The 24,258-nt window shown below is 41.5% G+C and overlaps 2 protein-coding genes and 2 long non-coding RNA genes across 10 annotated transcripts in view; 2 read left to right on the top strand and 2 right to left on the bottom strand.

Annotated features, from left to right (window-relative positions):
• Positions 1 to 24,258, top strand: part of LOC127361258 (uncharacterized) — a 76,224-nt gene that overhangs the window by 13,757 nt on the left and 38,209 nt on the right. The window lies entirely within an intron of this gene.
• Positions 93 to 21,606, top strand: LOC127361266 (uncharacterized). The gene is made up of 2 exons (XR_007884147.1): positions 93 to 141; positions 21,398 to 21,606. It is a non-coding gene; the product is annotated as an uncharacterized LOC127361266 (long non-coding RNA).
• On the bottom strand, positions 1,812 to 9,644 carry prph2b (peripherin 2b (retinal degeneration, slow)). Its single transcript, XM_051395729.1, has 3 exons — positions 8,768 to 9,644; positions 5,640 to 5,886; positions 1,812 to 3,459 (listed from the first exon to the last, which is right to left on the bottom strand). Exons 1-3 carry the CDS (start codon positions 9,346 to 9,348, stop codon positions 3,256 to 3,258), a joined length of 1,032 nt encoding a protein of 343 aa, XP_051251689.1. The 5' UTR covers positions 9,349 to 9,644; the 3' UTR covers positions 1,812 to 3,255.
• Positions 13,731 to 24,258, bottom strand: part of ubr2 (ubiquitin protein ligase E3 component n-recognin 2) — a 47,519-nt gene continuing 36,991 nt past the window's right edge. For all 7 annotated transcript variants that reach the window (XM_051395634.1, XM_051395641.1, XM_051395637.1 and 4 more), the window contains 7 exons: positions 23,764 to 23,854; positions 23,206 to 23,336; positions 22,813 to 22,921; positions 15,779 to 15,913; positions 15,475 to 15,645; positions 15,136 to 15,237; positions 13,731 to 15,037 (listed from right to left, as the gene is read on the bottom strand). In XM_051395634.1, coding sequence (XP_051251594.1) covers positions 14,896 to 15,037; positions 15,136 to 15,237; positions 15,475 to 15,645; positions 15,779 to 15,913; positions 22,813 to 22,921; positions 23,206 to 23,336; positions 23,764 to 23,854 — 881 coding nt within the window. In that variant the 3' untranslated portion in view covers positions 13,731 to 14,895. The remainder of the gene's footprint in view (positions 15,038 to 15,135; positions 15,238 to 15,474; positions 15,646 to 15,778; positions 15,914 to 22,812; positions 22,922 to 23,205; positions 23,337 to 23,763; positions 23,855 to 24,258) is intronic.

Here is a 24,258-nt window from a genome sequence, read left to right on the forward strand (position 1 = left end):
AAGGGTCGTGTTCAGCAGCAGGAGAATGTCCAGTGATAATCTCAGGATATGAGGAGTTTAATGTGACTGCAGTAAGAGTTTTATTTGTATAGCGCCAATTCATAACAGAAGTTATCTCAGGACACTTTTCAAATAGAGCAGGTCTAGACCGAACTTATTTACAGAGACCCAACAGTTCCCACCATGAGCAAGACATTGTCTTGGAGACAGCGGCAAAGAAAAACTTCCTTTTAAGAGGCAGAAACCTAGGACAGACCCCGACTCTAGGTGGGTGAGATGGAGAGAGAGAGAGAGGGTGAGACAGAGAGAGAGAGAGAGAGAGAGAGAGAGAGAGAGCAGGAGAGAAAATTCAGAATATACATATTTTTTCTTATTATAATAATGTTTGACAGGGGGTATACTTTATGGCCTTGGACTTAATTAAAACTGATTAAATAAAGTTAATATTAATAATGTCATTATTGTTACTATTATTTAAATAAATAGACAGTACAGACCGCTGCCCTGTATTTACAGCACTCACTGCTGCCTTGTATCTATAGCACTGCCTTCTGTCCTGTATCTTATTGTGAAATCTTTACTGTCTCTGAAATACAAGTACTGTCAAATTATTGGCCTGCACTAAGTCAAATAAATGATATTAATAATGTCATTATTGTTACTATTATATAAGTTAAATACATATTACAGACCTTGACCTATGTGTGCCCTCTGTATCCTCTGTATTATTGTGGAGCTGTTGTCGGTAGAATTGTATGGTTTTACAACATTACCAAATTTGGTTACAATCAAATTGGTAAATGGTAAATGGACCTGTACTTGTATGGCGCCTTTCTAGTCTTCTGACCACTCAAAGCGCTTTTAGACTATGAACCACATTTACCCTTTCACACACATTCACTCAGTAATGGCAAGGTCCATCGAACAGAAACTACCTCATTCATACACATTCACACTCCGATGCACAACATCTCTGCACTCCGATTAGTGGACGACCCGGTTCAAACTACAGACACATGAACCAGTTGCTCCTTTCTGGCTCTGAGGCTGATTGTCTTCCAATAAGATAATCTGGTTTGAATTCTGCCTGGCAACAGGCTGTGATGAGTCTGTTGAGCTGCTGCTGGATCTCTGATTTATTCACATTCCTCTTCTGTTGGTTTATTTATTTATATGAGGCTGTAGTTTGATGAAATGGTTACTTGTGTTGATTGAAGATGTTTAATGCTGAGACCCCCCAGTGACTCCCTACGTCATGACTGCTGTCCTTGGCTCTCAGTTGACATCAACAGTTAATCTCTTCCTCTGAGCTGATTAACTCTGTTTATCTGCTGTTAACCACATAAAAACTGTAAAACATCATAAAGCACTGTAAAACACTACAGTACACACATTGTGAAATACCTCTCAATACCTGTATATACCTGTGTATATACTTGTGAGTACCTGTATATATACCTGTGAATACCTGTGTATATACCTGTGCATATACCTATCTATATACCTGTGAATACCTGTGTATATACGTGTATATATACCTATGAATACCTGTGTATATACCTATCTATATACCTGTGAATACCTGTGAATACCTGTGTATATACCTGTGCATATACCTGTATATATACCTATGAATACCTGTGTATATACCTATATATATACCTGTGAATACCTGTGAGCACCTGTGTATATACCTATATATATATATATATATATATATATATATATACACCTGTGAATACCTATGAATACCCGTGTATATACCTGTATTGCCCAGAACCAGTTTGATAAAATGGAGACAGACAGTTCGGTGTCAGTCACAATCTCTTTATAGGTTTTATCGAACACAGCAGAGCGACTACAAGCTCCAACCAACCCACAATAAACATCACAACTCTCCATATTACAAAGAAAGAAAACAGAAACATACAAATATTACAAGCTGTAACTTAAAACTGAATTTCTCTTAAATCACTTAAATCACTATACATCCGATCTGACTTTACTTCTGTAAGACTGAACACAGACCAGATCCACACACACGCTCTGATGCAGCTTCCTGTCTGTTACACTGAGTCAACACTAAATATTCATATTTGATGAAGATTAAATTGCTCATCAAAGTGTGTGTGTTGGTTTGGCTGCTAGTGTAAAAAAACTTTCCTGTTTCATTACCAACCAGAGTCTTAGACAGGAACCAGACGGCCAAGACGTGACACCCTGAACCAGGTCTGCCAGGCTCAGCATGCTCTACCAATCCTGTGCTTGAGGTTACAGATGTTAGCATTAATGCTAGCTATCATTCCTTTGGCTGATGAATGTGAGCAGTTTATCAACAAACCTGCAAAAGCACAACATGTGAAAGTAAAGAATTTAATTCTGTCTGCTGGAAACCCCCCCCCAAAAGCCAGTGAAAAAGATGACTGCGAGACGATATCCAAATAAAATTCAAGAAACCATGTGAATCTTCCCCAATGCATATTAAGCTGTATTTACCTGTATTTACCTGTATAGACCTTCATGTATTGACCTCCTGGTGGTCAGGAGTGGTACTCAGCACTGAACACACCTTGTTTTAATTTTGGATGTTTTAGCCGTCTGTTTCCTTGTCAGAGGTCAGCCAGCGACGGTAAAGACCAGAGTTCGACCGATACTCAATGTCTGGGACACAAACACCAAAATGTGGACATAAAACAGCTGATGTTTGTTTTTCAAATAAATAATAAACAAATAAAAAATAGATTGTTTCTGCCCTCTGCTAGACAAACTGTGGAACTGCAACATGTTTGATATCAGTGCTGATGTATCGGTCGGGCTCACTGGGGGGGGTTATTATTTGTATACAATTTAAATCCAGATGTTTTATTTACAGCAGCAGGTTTCTGTTCCTCCTGATTAAAAATAAACTCTGTTCAACATATTTACAGAATGGAAAATAATATCGACATTCACAGTAACTTTAATGACTTGTTCACTTTGAGTGTGTGTGTGTGTGTGTGTGTGTGTGAGTGTGTGAGTGTGTGTGTGTGTGTCTGTGTGTGTGTGTGAGTGTGTGTGTGTGTGTGTGTGTGTGTGAGTGTGAGTGTGTGTCTGTGTGTGTGAGTGTGTGTGTGTCTGTGTGTGTGTGTGTGTGGATGGCTTATGTACAGAAGAAGAAGACCTCTCCTCTCTCGTTCCCTGTGTTTGGGGGAGAGGCAGGTGGAGATGGGGGGTTGAGAGGGGGGACACCCCAGTCCTTTGTGGTGGGCGGGGCTCTCAGGTGGCGGCCTCCTGTGCGTCCGCACCCTCCTCAACCTGGTTGGTCTTCCCCAGCGTCTTCAGCTTGGCGAACAGCTCGCTGAACGTCTCCTTCACGCCTTTCTCTAGCAGCCATCCTTCACTCTCACACTCTGGATTCTCTGGGTCCTCCATTGTCTCCAGAGCCGTGCTCAGGTACTTCAAACCCGCCATGTCCACCGACTGACACACACACACACACACACGCACACACACACACAGGGTGACATCATTATTGTGTTGGAGCCAATTGAAACTATGAGGGCATGTGCACTCCAGGCCAGCCCGACAGAAGTAATATTACTGTACTTTATGATACTCCAAATATTAAATGATGAAATATATGTTTACAGTCTGAAACTCCACCTGAGGAGACAACATCAGGGGAAAAAAGCCCCAGAGGTCTGAAAGAGGAGGTCTGATCTGATTGGTTCTGACTTATTGTTGATGTGGAGAAGGCTGCTGATTGGTCCACAGACTGCAGAAAGAAGAACGCAGATCTGAGAGCAGCACTACAAACAGAGTGACTGAGTTCAGGATGCTGTTTTTAAATCTCTCGTCACGCTTCAGGTCACACTTGTTGTTTTGACCCACATAACGAATCGCTTTTCACTCTCAGGAACTGTCCCTCATCCTGATCTTCCCAGAATGCACCCTGTTGCTGCGGCAGATTAACCCCCCCAGAATAGTTCCTGATCCTCAGTGAGCCTGACCACCACTCGGCAGCTTAATGTGCTGCAACCTCAGCACCAGATCCACTGCCAAGTCCTGAGTCACAGAAATCAACTAAACCACGATGAACTGGTTCTGTCAAATGTCTTCAAAATCACACTCCAGGTCAGATCTACTCTCTGAAACCCTAAACATCACGTCAACATAATATCAGAAATGTATTTAAAGTTGCTGACTGGAAAAATATTTTCCAAATTCCATGAAGTGGTCAACATTTTCAAAACTGCCTTTTTCCATATGGAGTCTGGTCTGCAGTCTGAAGAGCGGATTCTGGTTGTGTTTGTCATGAAGCAGCAGCTCCTTCAGCACTAATGCTAATCACTCACTAATCAATTATGCTGTTAACCTGGGGCATTTAAGGTCACTTCAGTTAGTTTACTGCAGGTGTGCTGCGATTATCTTTAAATCAGAAGATTAAGAACAGAACTTATCCTGTGTTCACCTCCAGGAGAAAGTCCTTACAGATTAGAGGCACATTTAGCTCCGAGCTCATTTTCTGTCACAATAAACACCTTTTAAACCAAACTCTGCTGTTCTGGCCTGAAAGCCCCGTCCCCCTCCCCTCCTGTCCAATCACATTCTTTTACTACAGCTCTGAAGGTTGCACACTGTTGTACATTAATGTGACGTCCCTTTTTGAGATGATAAAAGAATCAAATTCAACCAAATCAAACTTTTATTTTTGACTCACAGACATTCAACCAACCTTTGAATTTAAAGAAACAGTTCAACATTCTTTTTTTTTATATATATATATTTTTTTTGGGGGCTTTTTTTTTGATTGCCTTTTTTATAGTGACAGCTGAAGACAGACAGGAAAGGGGGGCAGAGAGTGGGGATGACACGCAGCAAGGGGCAGCAGTTCGGATTCAAACCCTGGGCCGCTGCAGCAAGGACTGAGCCTTGGTACATGGGTCGCCAGCTCTACCCACTGAGCTAACCGGACGCCCAACAGTTCAACATTTAATTAAATCCACTTCTTACCTCCCTGTCTGACAGTTAAAATTTAAGTACAGACAGCTGCCCACCTAGAGTTGGGGTCTGTCTGAGGTTTTTTGCCTCTTAAAGGAAGTTTTTCCTTGCTGTCTTCACCAAGGTCTTGCTCATAGTGGGAACTGTTACTGTAAATAATGTTATAAGGAGTACAGTCTAGACCTGCTCTATTTGAAAAGTGAGAGTTTTTTTACCAATTGGCGCTATACAAATAAAATGTAATTGAATTGAATATAAAGCTTTAGCCATCAGCTGGTTAGCTTAGCTTAGCATAAAAATTTGAAACAAAGGGAAACGGTCCACCTACCAGCAGCTCTAAAGTTGACAAACAAAAGTGGGAAAATAGGGGATTATATGCAGGACTGTTTTTGAGCAGTTGCCAGGCAACCAGTGGAGACTCCAGGAAGTTCCTGGTCCCAGCCAGGAAATAGTTGGGTATACAACTTCCTGTCAAACTACTGATGTTTTTGTACAGATGAAACAAACCAGATGTAACATGTTTATCAGGGTTTGCTTCAGTCAGAGCCAGACTAGCTGTCATTATGCTAAGCTTAGCTAATGAGTTGTATTAATCTGAAACTTTAAATGTTGGAAAGTGGATGCTTATTGGCTGAGGTGGGTGGTGGGCGGAGCCTTACCTCCAGGATTATGGTGGCGATGACAAGCACTCCGATGCTGTTCATCATGCCGCTGAAGTAGGAGAAGAGGGCCTCGCGGCATCCCCGGGTCCAGATGTTGAGCTCCTCAATGCGGTGGTCGTAGTCATAGTGGGCGGTGTTATTGGTCAGGTGATGCTGGATGCAGGGCCGAGGGGACCCAGGGTTACAGCAACTGAATGGGACGCTGTCCATCAGGTACTTTCCCTCCACATTACTGAGGACCCGACTGCAGGACAGAGATAGAGTTCATGTTTACTGGAGGTCAGAGGTCAGAGGTCACTGCAGAGGCTCAGTGTCAGAGCCAGAGTTTGAAGTGACTTTCCAAAAAGAATTATGTCAACAAACAACCACACAGACTGTCTCTTTGTGGAGGTTTGATTGACTTTCCAACAATAAATGTAAACTCAATTCTATTTCCATAAACTTCATTTTGGTGACCACTTTGATCTCTTCAGCACCACCATCATGACAGAACATTAGATTTATTTAAACAAATCTTTGGCTCCAAACTTTAAATGTTTGTTTGGTTCTGGTTAGGGTTGGGGTTTGGTATGGTACAGTCCCAGTAAAGAACTCTGAGGAACACCCTTTAAATCTCTAACGTGTAACATTTCCTCATGGTGTATAAACTATGTTCTATATAGAGTTGATTAAATCAATAATCTACAATCAATAAACAGTGTATAGACTCTAGAGCTATGTTTTATATGGAGCTGATTCAATCAATAACCAATAATCAGAAGCTGTCATGCATTGACTGTTTACCATCCACTGTTTGGATCTTGGTGCTTTTTAACTCAAGATTTGAACCGGATGAAGGATTTTAGTCATCAGACGTCTGGATCTTAAGTTATCAGAGAAACAAGCTGAGCTAACGTTAGCAGCAGCTCGGCTCGCAGTCCCTCTGGGACGTCCTTTGTCTGTCCAACAGCGTGGGAGAAGCAGTGATTGTTAGGTATGTTTAACACAAGGAGGACAGACAGCTGGTAATCAGATAAAAAGTTTATCTTTATTAAGACTTTTGAATGGAATCATTGGATCTCTATAATTCACTTTTCTGTGACCAGTGAATTCGCTCTGTTGGCCAATTATAACCAAGACAGAGCTGAGCCAAAGAGAAAGCTATCATAGCTTATTAGTTATGTTGCTAACATCAGAGTATAAACTGCTCCACACCAGAGACCAACTTTACAGGGGACAGGAGGACATCATACTGATTAATAAACTGTAGAAACTTGTGTCCTTTTAGCTACTGAACTAACTAGCATAGAAAGCTATTGTGGCTCCCAGATCAGCCCATCATATCATATCATATCATATCATATCAAAATAAAGAGATCCAGTCTGTAATCTTCAGCGTGTGGACAGAATCTGTCCATATTCTAACATATCATCACTTTGGATGCCTCCATTTTGTTGTGCATTTATTCCAGCGGCGGCTCACAAACTGTAATCTGTGACTCACTGCATCCCCAAATATTTCAAGAACTTTGCTGCTGGGATGCTTCCTGGTCTAACTGGGCTTCAACAATCTGCTAGCGCCCCCTTCAGGCTGCAGAGTTCAGGTCTGAACAATGGCAGAAAGGGTTTCTCCTCTGAAGACTATGAGCAGATATCATCTCAATAACTCTGAGCTTCATCATTGAAGTTTTATCAGGATCAGACACGAAATTTTGACCAAAGTTTGAAAATGTTTGTTATCAGTTTGTCCTGATGGTGGCGCTAAAGGAAAGAGCGAACAGGAAGGACATCAGAGATATTTATTGACCATTATTGACTGATGAGTTAAATAAAACTGAATTAATCTGAAGATCTTTTTTAAACAAAAGGACATTTGGACACTTTGTGATGTCACTGGTGTCTCCTCTGAGGGGGCGGGACCTGAGAGTGATTGATGGGAACTGGCAGTGGGCGTGGCCTGTGGCTGACAGGAGGTTCAAATTGGATGATGGGAAATAATCATCTCAGAGAGAGAGAGAGAGAGTAATATCTCTTAAGAGCATTAACACAGAAACACGACACGGAAACACGCAAACATGGATCTACGACACGACTTCAGAACCTCAGACTGACAGACTGATGGCCAGCTGCTGATGATTATTGATCACATCTGACGGCTTCTGCTGTCTTTTACAGTACTGATCAGTTTTCTCTGGTGAGAGAATCAAACGCTCCCTTAGTCTCCTGGTTTGGTTTAACCTTGTCATGTTAGTGGGCGTGTAAGCCGCAGCAAGGTGGAAATCAGATCCTGACAGATTATAGACTTAAGGAGCAGAAGCTGGTACATCGACCTCCTGCACGGGAACTTTTACCTCCTTAATTCCCTGATTTATCCTCCACTGACCCCCTTTCATAAAACTCTCTCTGTGGGCCGCTGAGCTCTGAAGTTAAAGTGTGATTCAGCTGAAAAACACTGACGATGAGCAACAGTTGGAAGGTTGGAATCAGGCTTTTCTCATTAGGAAGCTTAGAGATGATCCCGGTTTGTGCTCTCGTTGACCTCGAGAGACAAAAACGAGCCACGATTCAGTGAAATGAATGAAGAGTCAACTTAACTTTCCTGGAAAGTGAGAAATAAAAAGTGTTGGTCAACAGTTCCCTTCTGACAGCAGGAACATAAAGTGATCGTATCAATTGGTTGTTGGAGCTGTGTGACGTCAGCAGCGACCTACAGGGGGATATTTATCTGCAACCAACGATTGTTTTCATTATTTTATTTGTTCTGTAAAACATCACAAATGTCTCACAGTTCCTCAGACTTCAGTCCAGCCTGGTTCAGTTTACTGTGACACAGATATTCAGCCGACCAATCACATTTCCACAAATCTGACCAATTGAAGAATATTTCCCCACACTCACTTGCTTGTCTGTAGTTGTGAAGATAAAAACTTTGACTTTCCAAACACTGCAGTTTTATTCACTGAAACAAGTCACCTTAAATTTTTTATGAATTACAAAAAACAATCACAACAATTTTTGCAATTTTCAAAAAAAGCCTAAAAATATCACAACAGGCAGGGACAGACTGGACCCTGGAGGGACAGACTGGTCTCTGCCGGGACAGACTGGACTCTGCAGGAACAGACTGGACTCTGGAGGGTACTCACTCTTTGACTGCGTCGTTGCTCATGTCCAGGTAGCGGTTGCTGATCCACTGCACCTCAAACCAGTCCCTGAAGTTGTTGTTGCCACAGCAGCGGAACTCGATCTGCGTCATGTCCAGTGTCCTCTTCATGAAGCAGCGTCCCGGTGTGTCCGTGTCTTTGTAGAACTTGATGCTGTTCTTCAGGCCCTCGGCCAGCGTCAGGTACACGGCAAACTGCATGAGGAAGCAGAGCATCGCCGTCAGCAGCAGCAGCGCATTGAAGCCACAGCACAGCAGCAGGTATGGCTTCAGCATCGGCTTCCACTTGGCGAACTTGATCGGGTCCAGAGAGTCGTGGCACACCTTCCCTCCGAAGGCGTTGACCCCACAGGCCAACAAGCCCACCAGGATCAGCAGGTTGGGCACTAAATGGCTCTCGTTGTTGTCCATCATCTCGCTTCTCTTCCGCAGCTCAATCTTAAAAAAGATGCCGAGGCTGAAGATGAGGATCCCTACGATGACCGAGAGCCAGTAGATCATCCACAGACCCTGAGCCAGCTTCACCCGCTTCGGCAGGTTGAACTTCACCGGCATGAAGGGCATTTTTACCTGTCGGTTCAACGGGAACACTCAACTGAATCAACACTGAACAACAGGAATCTAAAATAAGCAGTTCGAGAATCCTTCGGAGTTTCAGACTTTTAATCCCTTCCAGAAACTCAACTCAACTCTCGGTTTCAGACCCATAATGCCGAGCTGCAGGTCAGGACAGTCCATAGTGCTGGGGGGGCACAGGGGTCCGCCATTAAATCACAACCAAATATTCACATAGAATCTGGCGACGGGTTCGACTCCAGTCTGCTGCGGAAGGAAAGGTGTGAATGTGAGTGAGCGGAGAGTCGTCCTCCAGAAGCTCAGCTGTGATCTCGTTAGCAGCAGATCAGCTTTAATCCGCTCACTGATAATTGGTTTGATGTTAAGCAGCAGCAGCTTCCTCCGGTCACAGCTCACCTGTCAACTGCAGGTACACTGTTACCGTAGCAACCAGACAACCAATCACACACAGAATGTGTCACCTGAGGGTTGGGACCCCCACCACACTATTATTGATCAGTGTATATTATTATTATTATTGATCAGTGTATATTATTATTATTGATCACAGTGTATATTATTATTATTGATTACAGTGTATATTATTATTGATCAGTGTATATTATTATTATTGATCAGAGTGTATATTATTATTGTTATTGATCTGTGTATATTATTATTATGATTACAGTGTATATGATTATTATTGATCACAGCGTATATTATTATTATTGATCAGTGTATATTATTATTATTATTGATCACAGTGTATAATATTATTGATCAGTGTATATTATTATTATTATACATCACAGCATATATTATTATTATTATTATTGATCACAGTGTATATTATTATTATTGATCAGTGTATATTATTATTATTATTGATCAGTGTATATTATTATTATTGATCAGTGTATATTATTATTATTATTATTATTGATCACAGTGTATATTTTTATTATTATTGATCAGTGTATATTATTATTGATAAGTGTATATTATTATTGATCAGTGTATATTATTATTGATAAGTGTATATTATTATTGATCAGTGTATATTATTATTATGATTATTATTATTATTATTATTATTGATCAGTGTATATTATTAATGTTATTATTGATCACAGTGTATATTATTATTGATCAGTGTATATTATTATTATTGATCAGTGTATATTATTATTGTTATTATTGATCAAAGTGTATATTATTATTATTATTGATCACAGTGTATTGATCACAGTGTATATTATTATTATTATTATTGATCACAGTGTATATTATTATTATTGATTGCAGTGTATATTATTATTGATCAGTGTATATTATTATTATTATTGATCAGTGTATTTTCTTATTGATTCAATTCAATTCAATTCAATTTTATTTGTATAGCGCCAATTCATAACAGAAGTTATCTCAGGACACTTTTCAAATAGAGCAGGTCTAGACCGAACTCTTTAACATTAATTACAGAGACCCAACAGTACCACCATGAGCAAGACCTTGGAGACAAGGGCAAGGAAAAACTGCCTGTTAAAAGGCAGAAACCTAGGACAGATCCTCCGGCTCTAGGTGGGTGGTCGTCTGTCTCGACCAGTTGGGGTGAGAGAGAGAGAGAGAGAGAGAGAGAGAGAGACAGACAGACAGACAGGTGCACAGCAACAACAGTATTGGCAATGGCAGTCAAGCAGGACCATGGCAGGAGGCTCCACCAGGATCCATGAGAACCTGCGAGACGAGAAAGCACAAGAACTCCGGGGAAGAAGTGAAGTTAGTAACATGCATTAATGGGACATGAATGAGTGCAGAAAGAGAGAGGAAGGGGAGGAGCTCAGTGCACCATGGGAAATCCCCCCGATAGTCTAGGCCTATAGCAGCATAACTAAGGGATGGTTCAGGACTCACCTGATCCAGCCCTAACTATAAGCTTTATCAAAGAGGAATGTCTTAAGCCTACTCTTGAATGTGGTGAGGGTGTCTGCCTCCAGAACCACAACTGGAAGCTGGTTCCACAGGAGAGGAGCTTGGTAACTGAAGGCTCTGGCTCCTGTTCTACTTTTAGAGACTATAGGAACCACAAGTAGCCCAGCATTCAGAGAACGTAGTGTTCTAGAGGGGTAATAGGGTACTATGAGCTCTTTAAGATATGAAGGGGCCTGACCATGAAGAGCTTTATAGGTGAGGAGGAGGATTTTAAATTCTATTCTACATTTTACAGGGAGCCAATGCAGAGAAACTAGTACAGGAGAGATGTGATCTCTTTTTCTAGTTCCTGTCAGTACTCGTGCTGCAGCGTTCTGAATTAATTGGAGCGTTTTAATGGACTTATTGGGGCAACCTGATAATAAAGAGTTGCAGTAATCCAGCCTTGAAGTAAGAAATGCATGGATTAGTTTTTCTGCATCTGTCTGTGATAGTATGTGTCTAATTTTTCTAATATTACGTAAATGAAAGAAGGCAGTCCTACAGGTCTGCTTTATGTGGGAGTTAAATGACAAATCCTGATCAAAGATAACTCCAAGATTCCTGACAGTGGTGCTAGAGGCCAAGTTAATGCCATCTAGAGTAACTATATCTTTAGACAGTGAGTCTCTAAGGTTTTTGGGGCCAAGAACAAGAATTTCGTTTTTTTCTGAGTTTAACATCAGAAAATTGCAGTTCATCCAGGATTTTATGTCCTTAAGACATGTTTGTAATTTAGATAATTGATTAATTTCATTGGGCTTGATTGATAGATATAACTGCGTATCATCTGCATAACAGTGAAAGTTAATGGAGTGATTCCTAATAATGTTGCCTAAAGGGAGCATATATAAAGTAAATATTATTGGTCCAAGTACAGAACCTTGTGGAACTCCATGACTAACTGTAGTATTTATTGAAGATTCATCGTTAACATGTACAAACTGTGAACGATCTGATAAATATGACTTAAACCAGCTTAGTGCGGTTCCTTTAATGCCAATTTGATGCTCAAGTCTCTGTAAAAGAATATTATGGTCAATGGTGTCAAATGCAGCACTAAGATCTAATAATACAAGTACAGAGACAAGTCCATTGTCAGAAGCAGTCAGAAGGTCATTATTAACTTTAACCAGAGCTGTCTCTGTGCTGTGATGAACTCTAAATCCTGACTGAAAATCCTCAAATAAACTATTGTTATGTAGAAAGTCACACAACTCTTTGGCGACTACTTTCTCCAGAATCTTAGAGAGGAAGGGGAGGTTAGAAATCGGTCTATAGTTGGCTAAAACCCCTGGGTCAAGAGTGGACTTTTTAAGAAGGGGTTTAATTACAGCTACTTTAAAGGACTGTGGTACATATCCTGATAATAAAGAAAGATTAATCATATCCAGTAAAGAAGTGCCAATTAAGGGAACAACTTCTTTAAGCAGCCTAGTTGGGATCGGGTCTAATAATAGACAGGTTGATGGCTTCGATGAAGAAATGATTGAAGTTAACTGATGAAGATCGATAGCAGAAAAACAGTCTAAATATATATCTGAGTTTACATTGACAGAAGTCCCTGAACTTGGAGAGCCACTGATAACTGTTGATGGCAGTTGGTGATTAATTTTTTTTCTCTAATAGTATTATTATTATTGATCAGTGTATATTATTATTATTGATCAGAGTGTATATTATCATCATTATTGATCAGTGTATATTATTATTGATCAGTGTATTGATCAGTGTATATTATTATTGATCAGTGTATTGATCAGTGTATATTATTATTATTGATTACAGTGTATATTATTGATCAGTATATATTATTGATCAGTGTATATTATTATTGATCAGTGTATATTATTATTATTGATCACAGTGTATATTATCACCATTATTGATCAGTGTATATTATTACTATTTATCAGTGTGTATTATTATTGATCAGTGTATATTATTATTGATCAGTGTATATTATTATTAATCAGTTTATTATCATCATTATTGATCGCAGTGTAGTGACAGAGCTTCAGTCTCTGATCAACAGCATCGTCCATCAGAAGGCAGCAGACATCTTATAGATGAGAATAAACTCTGAATCTGTCAGAAAGAAGAATATTAAGTCGGATTGTTAAAATAATTAAAATACAGAATACGGACAGAGAATGTATCAATATATCAGGAACCATCTCTGATCAATATTTACAGGAAATAAACTTCCTGCAGTTATTGAGTTCACTTTTTGGGTTCATTGATCAGTTTATCAGCTGTTCTCTGCTGTTATTGATACTGATCAATATGAAATATACTAAACACAGAGTAAGTAAGTAAGTGACAGAAATGACAAACTGTGTGTTTATTAGTTCTGATAAATGTGTTTGCTCTGGCGCCACCTTTAGGACAAACTGACCATAAATCCAGGAGATAAGTCCTTTTAAAGTTTTTAATGGTTTTTCTTATACAATATTGTACATTTACTCATTTATACAAGAATTCACATATTAACAGCAGAGAGAATGAAGCAGCGCGAGGAGGCGACATGCTGTGAAATAACAAACTAATAAATAAATAAATAAAGGAGATTTCTGTTTGTCACAAACTCAAAGCCATAAAAAACTAAACAGAAAGTGACTTCACACACGTTAAAACAACAAAACTGAACTAAAGAAACTGATATATTAGCCTTCCATTCTTCATCAATATCCGAGACGTGTCTGATATGTTGTCAATCAATAAAACCCAACGACTCATATTCATATATCTAATATTCCTGTTTTCATTGATCGTTCCTTTTTGCAGGAGACACATCTAAACTGGGAATCTGTTGCCATGGAAATGCCTCAAAACGAAGTGAACATTAATAAGAAATTTCACACTAAAAGCAATCCGTATGAATAATAATAATAATAATAATAATAATCAATAATTCAAATCAAACCTCTTTATTTTAAATGTTTCTTTAATAATCACATGACTACATTACCCATGAGCCTCAGTGAACGGATCTCATCTTTTGCTTCAGTGAAGCTCTGTGATTGGCTGTTTGTTAGTGAAATGCACCCTGGGAGTTCATCACAAACTGTCACTGGACTGTCTGAATCAGAAACGTGGGCGGCAGCTCCTTTTTCCCATGATGCCGAGAGGAAACGGAGATTTTAATCTGATGGTTTTTGAATGAAAGTTAAAAAAAAAGTTCACAGATGTAAAACAGCTGGAGGTGAGCTGTCAATCAACCTGAGTGACAGCAGCAGGTGGGCGGGGCTTCACTTTGGATTTTTAAAGATTCACAAACAAAAAAAAGTCAGAAAATCTCCAAAAAACAAAATTTCAATCTGAAGAAAATGTAATTAAAAAACTCTAAAAAGAAACGTTTCCAACTTCCCGTCTGCGAGAGTGAGAACAGAGAGGATGGAGTTATTGCCTCTCTCTGATTGGTCAGGAGCCTCCAGGTCCTGAAAAATCCCTGAAAGCTGATCTGAGCTCAGCGCCGCACTGCAGGAAGCTGATTGGTTGAGAGGATGGACTCGTTATTGAAAGGGGCGAGGCAAAGAGCCTATCAGCAGCCGCGTTTCTGAGTGTGGTTGGAGCCAAACATCACAGGTGCTGCCAGTCGATGGCGACCAACGTCTGATTGGCCTCCTGAGCGTGGCCGATGACCTCAGCGATGCCGTGGTCGCGCCACAGACGCTCGATCTTCCTGTAACGCTCGGCACATAGGTGGAGAGGGTTACCCCGCCTGCAGACACACACAGGTAAAGAGAGAGAGACAGACAGGTAAAGAGAGAGAGACTGACAGAGACACAGAGAGTGAGACAGAGACAGACAGATACCCACTTGAGGCCCTGGTCAGTCTCTCCGTAGTCGTCCAGGTACGGAGGAGGATGGAAACAGCCCTTTGTCTTACCTGCAACAAACAACACCTGACTCTCTCTCACCCTGCACACACACACACACACACACACACACACACACACACACACACACACACACACATTAGCCTGTAATTAGCCAGTTAGCATGCTAACATTGGGACTACAGAAGGCAACGTGCTAACTACTGACGTGGTGAGTGTTTGGTGGGTTTACAGGTGGGCGTTGTACAGGTAAGCTTCCTGCAGAGAGCAACAGTACAACACAAACAGAAGAAGCCGCAATGAGAGAACAGGTGCGTTACCTGAGGAAGAGGCCGAGTCCGGCTCCACAGGTGAAGGTGTGGGCGGTGCAGGCTCCTACGTCCTCTCCGTCCACCTCCGTCTGACAGCAGTAACTCTGAGAGCAAAGCATGGAGCCGCACACCAGACACAGAGTGGGAGCACGAGACTTATCCCCTCCTGACCGAGGACACCTGCACAGGTAGAGACAGTGAGACAGTCAGTGAGTAAGACAGTGAGACACATTGTGTGTGTACATTGTGTGTACATTGTGTGTGTACACTGTGTGTGTACATTGTGTACATTGTGTACATTGTGTGTACTGACGTGAAGCTGGAGGCCTGATTGATCAGGACGCTGTAATCTTCTGGCAGATCGATCAATCGATTTGACTCTCTGGGGAACCTGACGATGACTCCGCCCCCCCGCAGCGTCTGACGCACACCTGGATGACAACACCACCTGTAACACACGCATACACACACAGCAGTGTGAGGTTGTATTTATCCAGATGTATGTTACCTGTGTGACTAGAGTTCATCACAGCACAGAGAGAGCTCTGGTTAAAGTTAATAATGACATTTTAATTGCTTCAGACAATGGACTTGTCTCTGTACTTGTATTTTTGGATCTTAGTGCTGCATTTGACACCACTGACCATAATATTCTTTTACAGAGACTTGAGCATCAAATTGGCATTAAAGGAACCGCACTAAGCTGGTTTAAGTCATACTTATCTGATCGTTCTCAGTTTGTACATGTTAACGATGAATCTTCAATAAATACTACAGTTAGTCATGGAGTTCCACAAGGTTCTGTACTTGGACCAATACTATTTACTTTATGCTCCCTTTAGGCAACATTATTAGGAATCACTCCATTAACTTTCACTGTTATGCAGATGATACGCAGTTATATTTATCGATCAAGCCCGATGAAATTAATCAATTATCTAAATCACAAACATGTCTTAAGGACATAAAATCCTGGACGAGCTGCAATTTTCTGATGTTAAACTCAGAAAAAAACGAAATTCTTGTACTTGGCCCCAAAAATCTTAGAGACTCACTGTCTAAAGATATAGTTACTCTAGATGGCATTATCTTGGCCTCTAGCACCACTGTCAGGAATCTTGGAGTTATCTTTGATCAGGATTTGTCATTTAACTCCCACATAAAGCAGACCTCTAGGACTGCCTTCTTTCATTTACGTAATATTACAAAAATTAGACACATACTATCACAGACAGATGCAGAAAAACTAATCCATGCATTTGTTACTTCAAGGCTGAATTTCTGCAACTCTTTATTATCAGGTTGCCCCATTAAGTCCATTAAAACGCTCCAATTAATTCAGAACGCTGCAGCACGAGTACTGACAGGAACTAGGAAAAGAGATTCAATTCAATTTTATTTGTATAGCGCCAATTCATAACAGAGGTTATCTCAGGACACTTTTCAAATAGGGCAGGTCTAGACCGAACTCTTTAAAACATTAATTACAGAGACCCAACAGTACCACCATGAGCAAGCACTTGGAGACAAGGGCAAGGAAAAACTGCCTGTTAAAAGGCAGAAACCTAGGACAGATCCTCCGGCTCTAGAGGCGAGAAAGCACAAGAACTCCGGGGAAGAAGTGAAGTTAGTAACATGCATTAATGGAACATGAATGAGTGCAGAAAGAGAGAGGAAGGAAGGAGCTCAGTGCACCATGGGAAATCCCCCGATAGTCTAGGCCTATAGCAGCATAACTAAGGGATGGTTCAGGACTCACCTGATCCAGCCCTAACTATAAGCTTTATCAAAGAGGAATGTCTTAAGCCTACTCTTGAATGTGGTGAGGGTGTCTGCCTCCAGAACCACAACTGGAAGCTGGTTCCACAGGAGAGGAGCTTGGTAACTGAAGGCTCTGGCTCCTGTTCTACTTTTAGAGACTATAGGAACCACAAGTAGCCCAGCATACAGAGAACGTAGTGTTCTAGTGGGGTAATAGGGTACTATGAGCTCTTAAGATATGAAGGGGCCTGACCATGAAGAGCTTTACAGGTGAGGAGGAGGATTTTAAATTCTATTCTACATTTTACAGGGAGCCAATGCAGAGAAGCTAGTACAGGAGAGATGTGATCTCTTTTTCTAGTTCCTGTCAGTACTCGTGCTGCAGCGTTCTGAATTAATTGGAGCGTTTTAATGGACTTATTGGGGCAACCTGATAATAAAGAGTTGCAGTAATCCAGCCTTGAAGTAACAAATGCATGGATTAGTTTTTCTGCATCTGTCTGTGATAGTATGTGTCTAATTTTTCTAATATTACGTAGATGAAAGAAGGCAGTCCTAGAGGTCTGCTAGAGATCACATCTCTCCTGTACTAGGTTCTCTGCATTGGCTCCCTGTAAAATTTAGAACAGAATTTAAAATCCTCCTCCTCACCTACAAAGCTCTTCATGGTCAGGCCCCTTCATATCTTAAAGAGCTCATAGTACCCTATTACCCCACTAGAACACTACATTCTCTGAATGCAGGGCTACCTGTGGTTCCTATAGTCTCTAAAAGTAGAACAGGAGCCAGAGCCTTCAGTTACCAAGCTCCTCTCCTGTGGAACCAGCTTCCAGTTGTGGTTCTGGAGGCATAGTTCAGGTGAGTCCTGAACCATCTCTTAGTTATGCTGCTATAGGCCTAGACTATTGGGGGATTTCCCATGGTGCACTGAGCTCCTCCCTTCCTCTCTCTTTCTGCACTCATTCATGTCCCATTAATGCATGTTACTAAGTTCACTTCTTCCCTGGAGTTCTTGTGCTTTCTCGTCTTGCAGGTTCTCATGGATCCTGGTGGAGCCTCCTGCCATGGTCCTGCTTGACTGCCATTGCTAATATCACTGATATTACTGTTGTTATTATTAGGGACCGAGCCAGCGACCGCTGGAGGTCCCTATTGTTTTTGCTCGATTTCTTCTTCTTACCTATTATTTTTAGCCCCCTTTGACTGGATTTTTGCCCCCCTGAATATATACAAAAACTCCGGCAAAACTCTTTGGCAAACTTGTCAGGCCTGGTGAAAATGGGGATATTATATGCGTCGCTTTTGGGTTGGCCAATAGGTGGCGCTACTATTGAGAAAAGTATTTTGACTTTTTTGTTGCTTAATAACTCCCACATCGTTTGTCGCACATTCAAAAACCTTGTATCCACGCGTTCAGTGAATGGAGCTGAATCTCCCCATATAGGCCCCGCCCACTTCCGCCTACAATTTTTTTTCATTAGAGGGCGAAATGTCCTTAAAGTACTTTTTCGTGTTCCTTCTACACGCTTTGTCCGATTCACACGAATTTTCTTCACCTAGCACCTGGGGACCTCCCTGGCAAAAAAAGTAATTTGAACATTTTTGAAATTTCAAAAAATAAGCATGCTATAAAATTCACACTTCCTGTACATTTTTCGTCAAAAAAAAAAGGAAGTGGACCATTTCTCCACATTGGTATGTCCGATTGACAGCAAGCTTGGGTCCATAGTTCCCCATGGCTCCCTCAGGCTCACTAATGAATGTGTCGACAATCCGCCACTAGGTGGCACTCTGGTGGCATGGTAAATCACTGTGAGGAGACCGTAATAGTTATGAATATGAAATGCACAGGTTACGTGTAGAGTGGTGCCTGTAGCTCACATACCAAAAATTGTATTAGTCGTGTTTGTAGAACCCCCTACAGGATTTTAAAAAAGCAGCCCCGGTGCCACGTTTCACCGATATGTATGAAACTCGGTAGGCACGTGCAACGTGCCTAGACGTACAAAAAAGCCCCTTGGACCCATACCCCAAACCCCACGGGAAGTCGGCCATTTTGATTTTCATTTTCACTTTCACTTTTCGCATTGTATTTGAACGAACTCCTCTTAGGGAATTTATCGGATCTGCTTCAAAATTGGTCAGTACAGTCAAAAAATGGTGCAGATTAAAAGTTGTGCTATTTGTGCATGTACATTAAAGGGCGTGTCATCAAAATCAGCCATTTTGAACTTCTTTGTCATTTTCTGTGATTTTTCGTGTTGTATTTGAATGAACTCCTCCTAGGGAATTTATCGGATCTAGTTCAAAATTGGTCAGTGCAGTCAAAAAACATTGCTGATTAAAAGTTGTTCTATTTGTGACTGTACGTTGAAGGGCGTGTCCATGGCTTTCCGTCAAAGTTGGCCATTTGGAATTCCGTGCTCATATTTGAGCCTTCGACCGCATATTTGGCGGCTGCAACAGGCTCGAAAAGTCAGGGAAAACTGCACCAAATTCAAACGTACCGAAAATACTGGTATGCAATTGTCAATGTGCACGGGCGCCGCCAAATGGCTAAGCCACGCCCCTCCGAATCAGCCCCAGAGACACGTAAGGCCAACATGTACGAAAATTGGTACGCATGTGTATCATGATAAAAGAAGCAGAAAAGTCTCTTGGACCCATACCTCAAACCCAACAGAAAGTCGGCCATTTTGGATTTTGTGGCATTTTTGGCGATTTGCACACGTTGTATTTGAACGAACGCCTAGGGAATTTATTGGACTGACTTCCGATTTGGACACAGCCATCTAAACACATTCACCATTAAAAGTTGTGCTATTTACGTTATTCTGTCGAACAGCGTCCCATGGCATCCAATTTCAAACCTTCGCCATGAAAGAAGGATTTGTCATAACTTCTGCGTACATGATCCGACTGCAACGAAACTTCACATGTTCGATAAGAGTCCCGCCCTGAACACGTCTATGTGATAATATTGAGAAATAGTGAGAGTGCCACCTAGTGGTAACAGGAAGTATCACGTTTTATACTTTCATGTTCTACTCCTAGCAGGATGATCACATCCAGCTGAAATTTACTTATAAAATGCATTGCACATTGTTGATGATATGTGTTGACTGTGGTGAGGGGGCGTGTCTGTGGCGTGGCGGGAAATTTTGATGTACCGCCACAAAGCACGAACTCGCTATAACTTGAGTGTACATTGTCCAATCGGCTCCAAACTTCACTTGTCTGATAAGAGTCCTGCCTTGAACATGCTTATGTGATAATATTCAGTAATAGTGAGAGCAACACCTAGTGGTGAAAGGAAATATATATTTTTTCTCCCAGCAGATTGCCCAGATCCAGCTGTAATTCTTTCAGCAGTCCCTTAGGACGATGACAAAGACATGTCATTAATCTTAAGAATTTTTGTTGAACCTTCTTGCCATGGCGACGTGGCGAAAATCAGCTTTTCTTTTAACATTTGAACACCTTTTGGGGGGATAAATATACCCGAACATTCATGAAATTTTGCACAAAATTCAATCGTGGCAAACACTAAGGTATTGTCTTGATCCCACGGATGGGCGTGGCATAATGGATTACACACCCCCCCCCCACAGAATCAGCCCCCAAGACACGCAAGACCGACATGTATGAAAATTGGTAGGCATGTGTATCATTATGCGACAAGCAAAAAAGCCTCTTGGACCCATAACCCAAACCAAACAGGACGTAGGCCATTTTGATTTTCATTTTTTCACGTTGTATTTGAACGAACTCGTTAAAATTGGCTTATCGGATCTGTCGCCCTGTACACGTCCTCATAACTTCAGCGTACGTGGTCCAAACTTCACGTTTGATAACAGTCCCGCCCTGAACACGTCTACATGACAATATACAGACATAGTGATAGCACCACCTACTGGCAACAGGAAGTAAGTGCTGCTTGGCGATTTTGAGCTGATTTACGTGAAATTTTCCTGTTGTGGTCCACATGTGTTACGACGGCACGCGACGCGGCACGCCCGAGTTGCGTGGAGTGCAAGGTCCGGCCCAACGCTGCTTGCAGCTTTAATTAATATTATTACTACAGTTACTATTATTAATTCATCAATTCATTCATTTATTTTATAGCGCCAATTCATAAAAGTTATCTCAGGACACTTTTCAAATAGAGCAGGTCTAGACCGAACTCTTTAACATTAATTACAGAGACCCAACAGTACCACCATGAGCAAGCACTTGGCGACAAGGGCAAGGAAAAACTGCCTGTTAAAAGGCAGAAACCTAGGACAGATCCTCCGGCTCTAGGTGGGTGGTCGTCTGTCTCGACCAGTTGGGGTGAGAGAGAGAGAGAGAGAGAGAGAGAGAGAGAGAGAGAGAGAGAGAGCGACGACAGACAGGTGCACGCAAAAAGTATTGGCAATGGCAGTCAGCAGGACCATGGCGAGGCTCCACCAGGATCCATGAGAACCTGCAGACAGAAAGCACAAGAACTCCGGGGAAGAAGTGGAGTTAGTAACATGCATTAAGGGACATGAATGAGTGCAAGAGAGAGGAAGAGAGTAGCTCAGTGCACCATGGGAAATCCCCCGATAGTCTGGCCTTAGCAGCAGGCCTATTGTCACTGCTCATTGTCCCCCATTGTTGCTGTTGTCGTCTTCATCATCTTCTTCATGTTCATCATCATCAGTCACTACTATTAGTGTAGTTGTTGTTTTTCTCTCTCTCTCTCTCTCTCCCTCCCTCCCTCCCTCCCTCCCCAACTGGTCGAGACAGACGACCACTCGCCTAGAGCCAAAGGATCTGCCCTAGGTTTCAGCCTCTTAACAGGCCTTTTTCCTTGCCCCCTGTCGCCAAGTGCTTGCTCATGGTGGTACTGTTGGGTCTCTGTAAATAATGTAATAAGGAGTTCGGTCTAGACCTGCTCTATTTGAAAAGTGTCCTGAGATAATTTCTGTAATGAATTGGCGCTATACAAATAAAATTGAATTGTATTGAAATTGAAATGTCTTTAATGTCCCCAAGAGGCAATTTGGTTCACAACAGGTAGCCAACACATACACATTCGCACAAAAACACATAAAAACATGAAATGATGAATAAATAAAAGCATAAATACACGTACACTATAAATATATATATAAAAAGATAAAAATTTTCTGTGACATGGATGGAAGATGACCTATAGTTTGTTGAGAAACCCAACAGCTGATGGTACAAATGATCTCAGGTATCTGTTAGACCTGGCACGTTTTCGGGAGGTATACCTCCTTCCTGATGGTAGCAGGCAAAGCTCAGAGTGTAGTGGGTGAGTGATGTTAGCCAAAATGGCCATTGCCCTCTGTGTGGCTCTGGCCTCATACACATACCCAGTGCTGTTGAGGTCAGTGCCAATTATTTTCTGACATATGTTTACAAATTTACCCAGTCTGCTTTTGTTGATTACAATCAAATTGCCAAAGCAGCAGATCATAGCAAAAGTTAAAATTGACTCAACAAAAGATGAATAAAAAGTCTTCAGAAGTGATCTGTCAACATTAAACCCCTTCAAATGTATTGTAGTGTGTGTGTGTGTGTGTGTGTGTGTGTTACCTGTGTATGAGAGGCTCCAGCAGTGTGTGTTGGCTCTGGTAGAGCTGCAGCAGGTTGGACGGCAGGCTGAGGTAGCTGCACAGCGCCTCCCATTGACCAGGACCTGCAACTACACACACAGTGACACACTGTCTGATGCTAACCTGCATATGTTGGACAATTAGCATCATTAGCATTAATAATCAGCTTTATGGACAATATCTCAGCAGCTGATTGGATGATTGGCTCATTGGTACAATATAGGAGGTTTTGGGGTTATTGAGGATGCTAGCTCCATTTCTGACATTTTAAAATACAAAATGGACATTTAAACCAGAAGTGGAAATATTTCAGCTCCCAGTGGCTGATTGTGACTCATTGTGAGGCTGTGATTGTGTTACTGTGTCTAGTTACCCAGCAGGTCAGCAGGTGGCGCTGTAGAGTTCAGGTAGTGGAAGAAGAGGGCAGCAGCTCGCAGGAATGGCAGGACGCCAGCTTTAACACAACGACACAGCTGCCACCCAGAGGACACCTCAGGTAGTACACTGAGACACACACACACACACACACACATAAATCAAGCTAAATTCTTTTTTATATTTATTTATTGTCCATTAGAACTTGTTTATTTATTTCCAAACAGTAAAACAATAGAAATTAATACACAATATATTGTATTCTTGACCGTAACATTAATTAATTAATTTTTTAATTTAATTAATTTAACTTTTATAATGGTTGTTTATTTATTCACTCATCTATTTAAATAATCATCAATAACCATCAATAATCATCACTAATCATCAATAAACATCAATCATTTGTATATTTGTATATTTTATGCACCAGGACACATTCCTCGTAGGTGTAAAAACCTACTTGGCAATACACCTAATTCTGATTCTGATAATCATCACTAACCATCACTAATCATCACTAACCATCAATAAACATTACATGGAACCAACTTACCTGCCCAGGTGGTTCCTCAGCGTGTTGTAGAGCTGACAGGTGAACTCCTCCTCCTCTGATCCCACACTGTCCTCATCCATACACACCTCCTCTACAGAGAGACAGGTAGACACATAGACAGGTAGATACATAGACAGAGACACAGACACAGACAGGTAGGGAAACAGACAGGCAGAGACACAGACAGACAGAGACAGACAGAAAGGGAAAGACTGGCAGAGACACAGACAGGTAGAGACACAGACAGGTAGGGAAAGAATGGCAGAGACACAGACAGGCAGAGACAGACAGGTAGAGACACAGACAGGAAGGGAAAGACTGGCAGAGACACAGACAGGCAGAGACAGACAGGTAGAGACACAGACAGGAAGGGAAAGACTGGCAGAGACACAGACAGGCAGAGACACAGACAGGAAGGGAAAGACTGGCAGAGACACAGACAGGCAGGGACAGACAGGTAGAGACACAGACAGGAAGGGAAAGACTGGCAGAGAC

Source organism: Dicentrarchus labrax, unplaced genomic scaffold, assembly GCF_905237075.1.
Source record: "Dicentrarchus labrax unplaced genomic scaffold, dlabrax2021, whole genome shotgun sequence".
Taxonomy (NCBI): Eukaryota; Metazoa; Chordata; class Actinopteri; family Moronidae; genus Dicentrarchus; species Dicentrarchus labrax.

Coding starts and splice junctions, on each gene's coding strand:
- prph2b (XM_051395729.1), bottom strand. CDS start 9,348: ATGCCCTTCATGCCGGTGAAGTTCAACCTGCCGAAGCGGGTGAAGCTG. Junction 5,887..8,767: donor AGCAACGACGCAGTCAAAGA/GTGAGTACCCTC, acceptor TCTGTCCTGCAG/TCGGGTCCTCAGTAATGTGG. Junction 3,460..5,639: donor TCGCCACCATAATCCTGGAG/GTAAGGCTCCGC, acceptor TGTGTGTGTCAG/TCGGTGGACATGGCGGGTTT.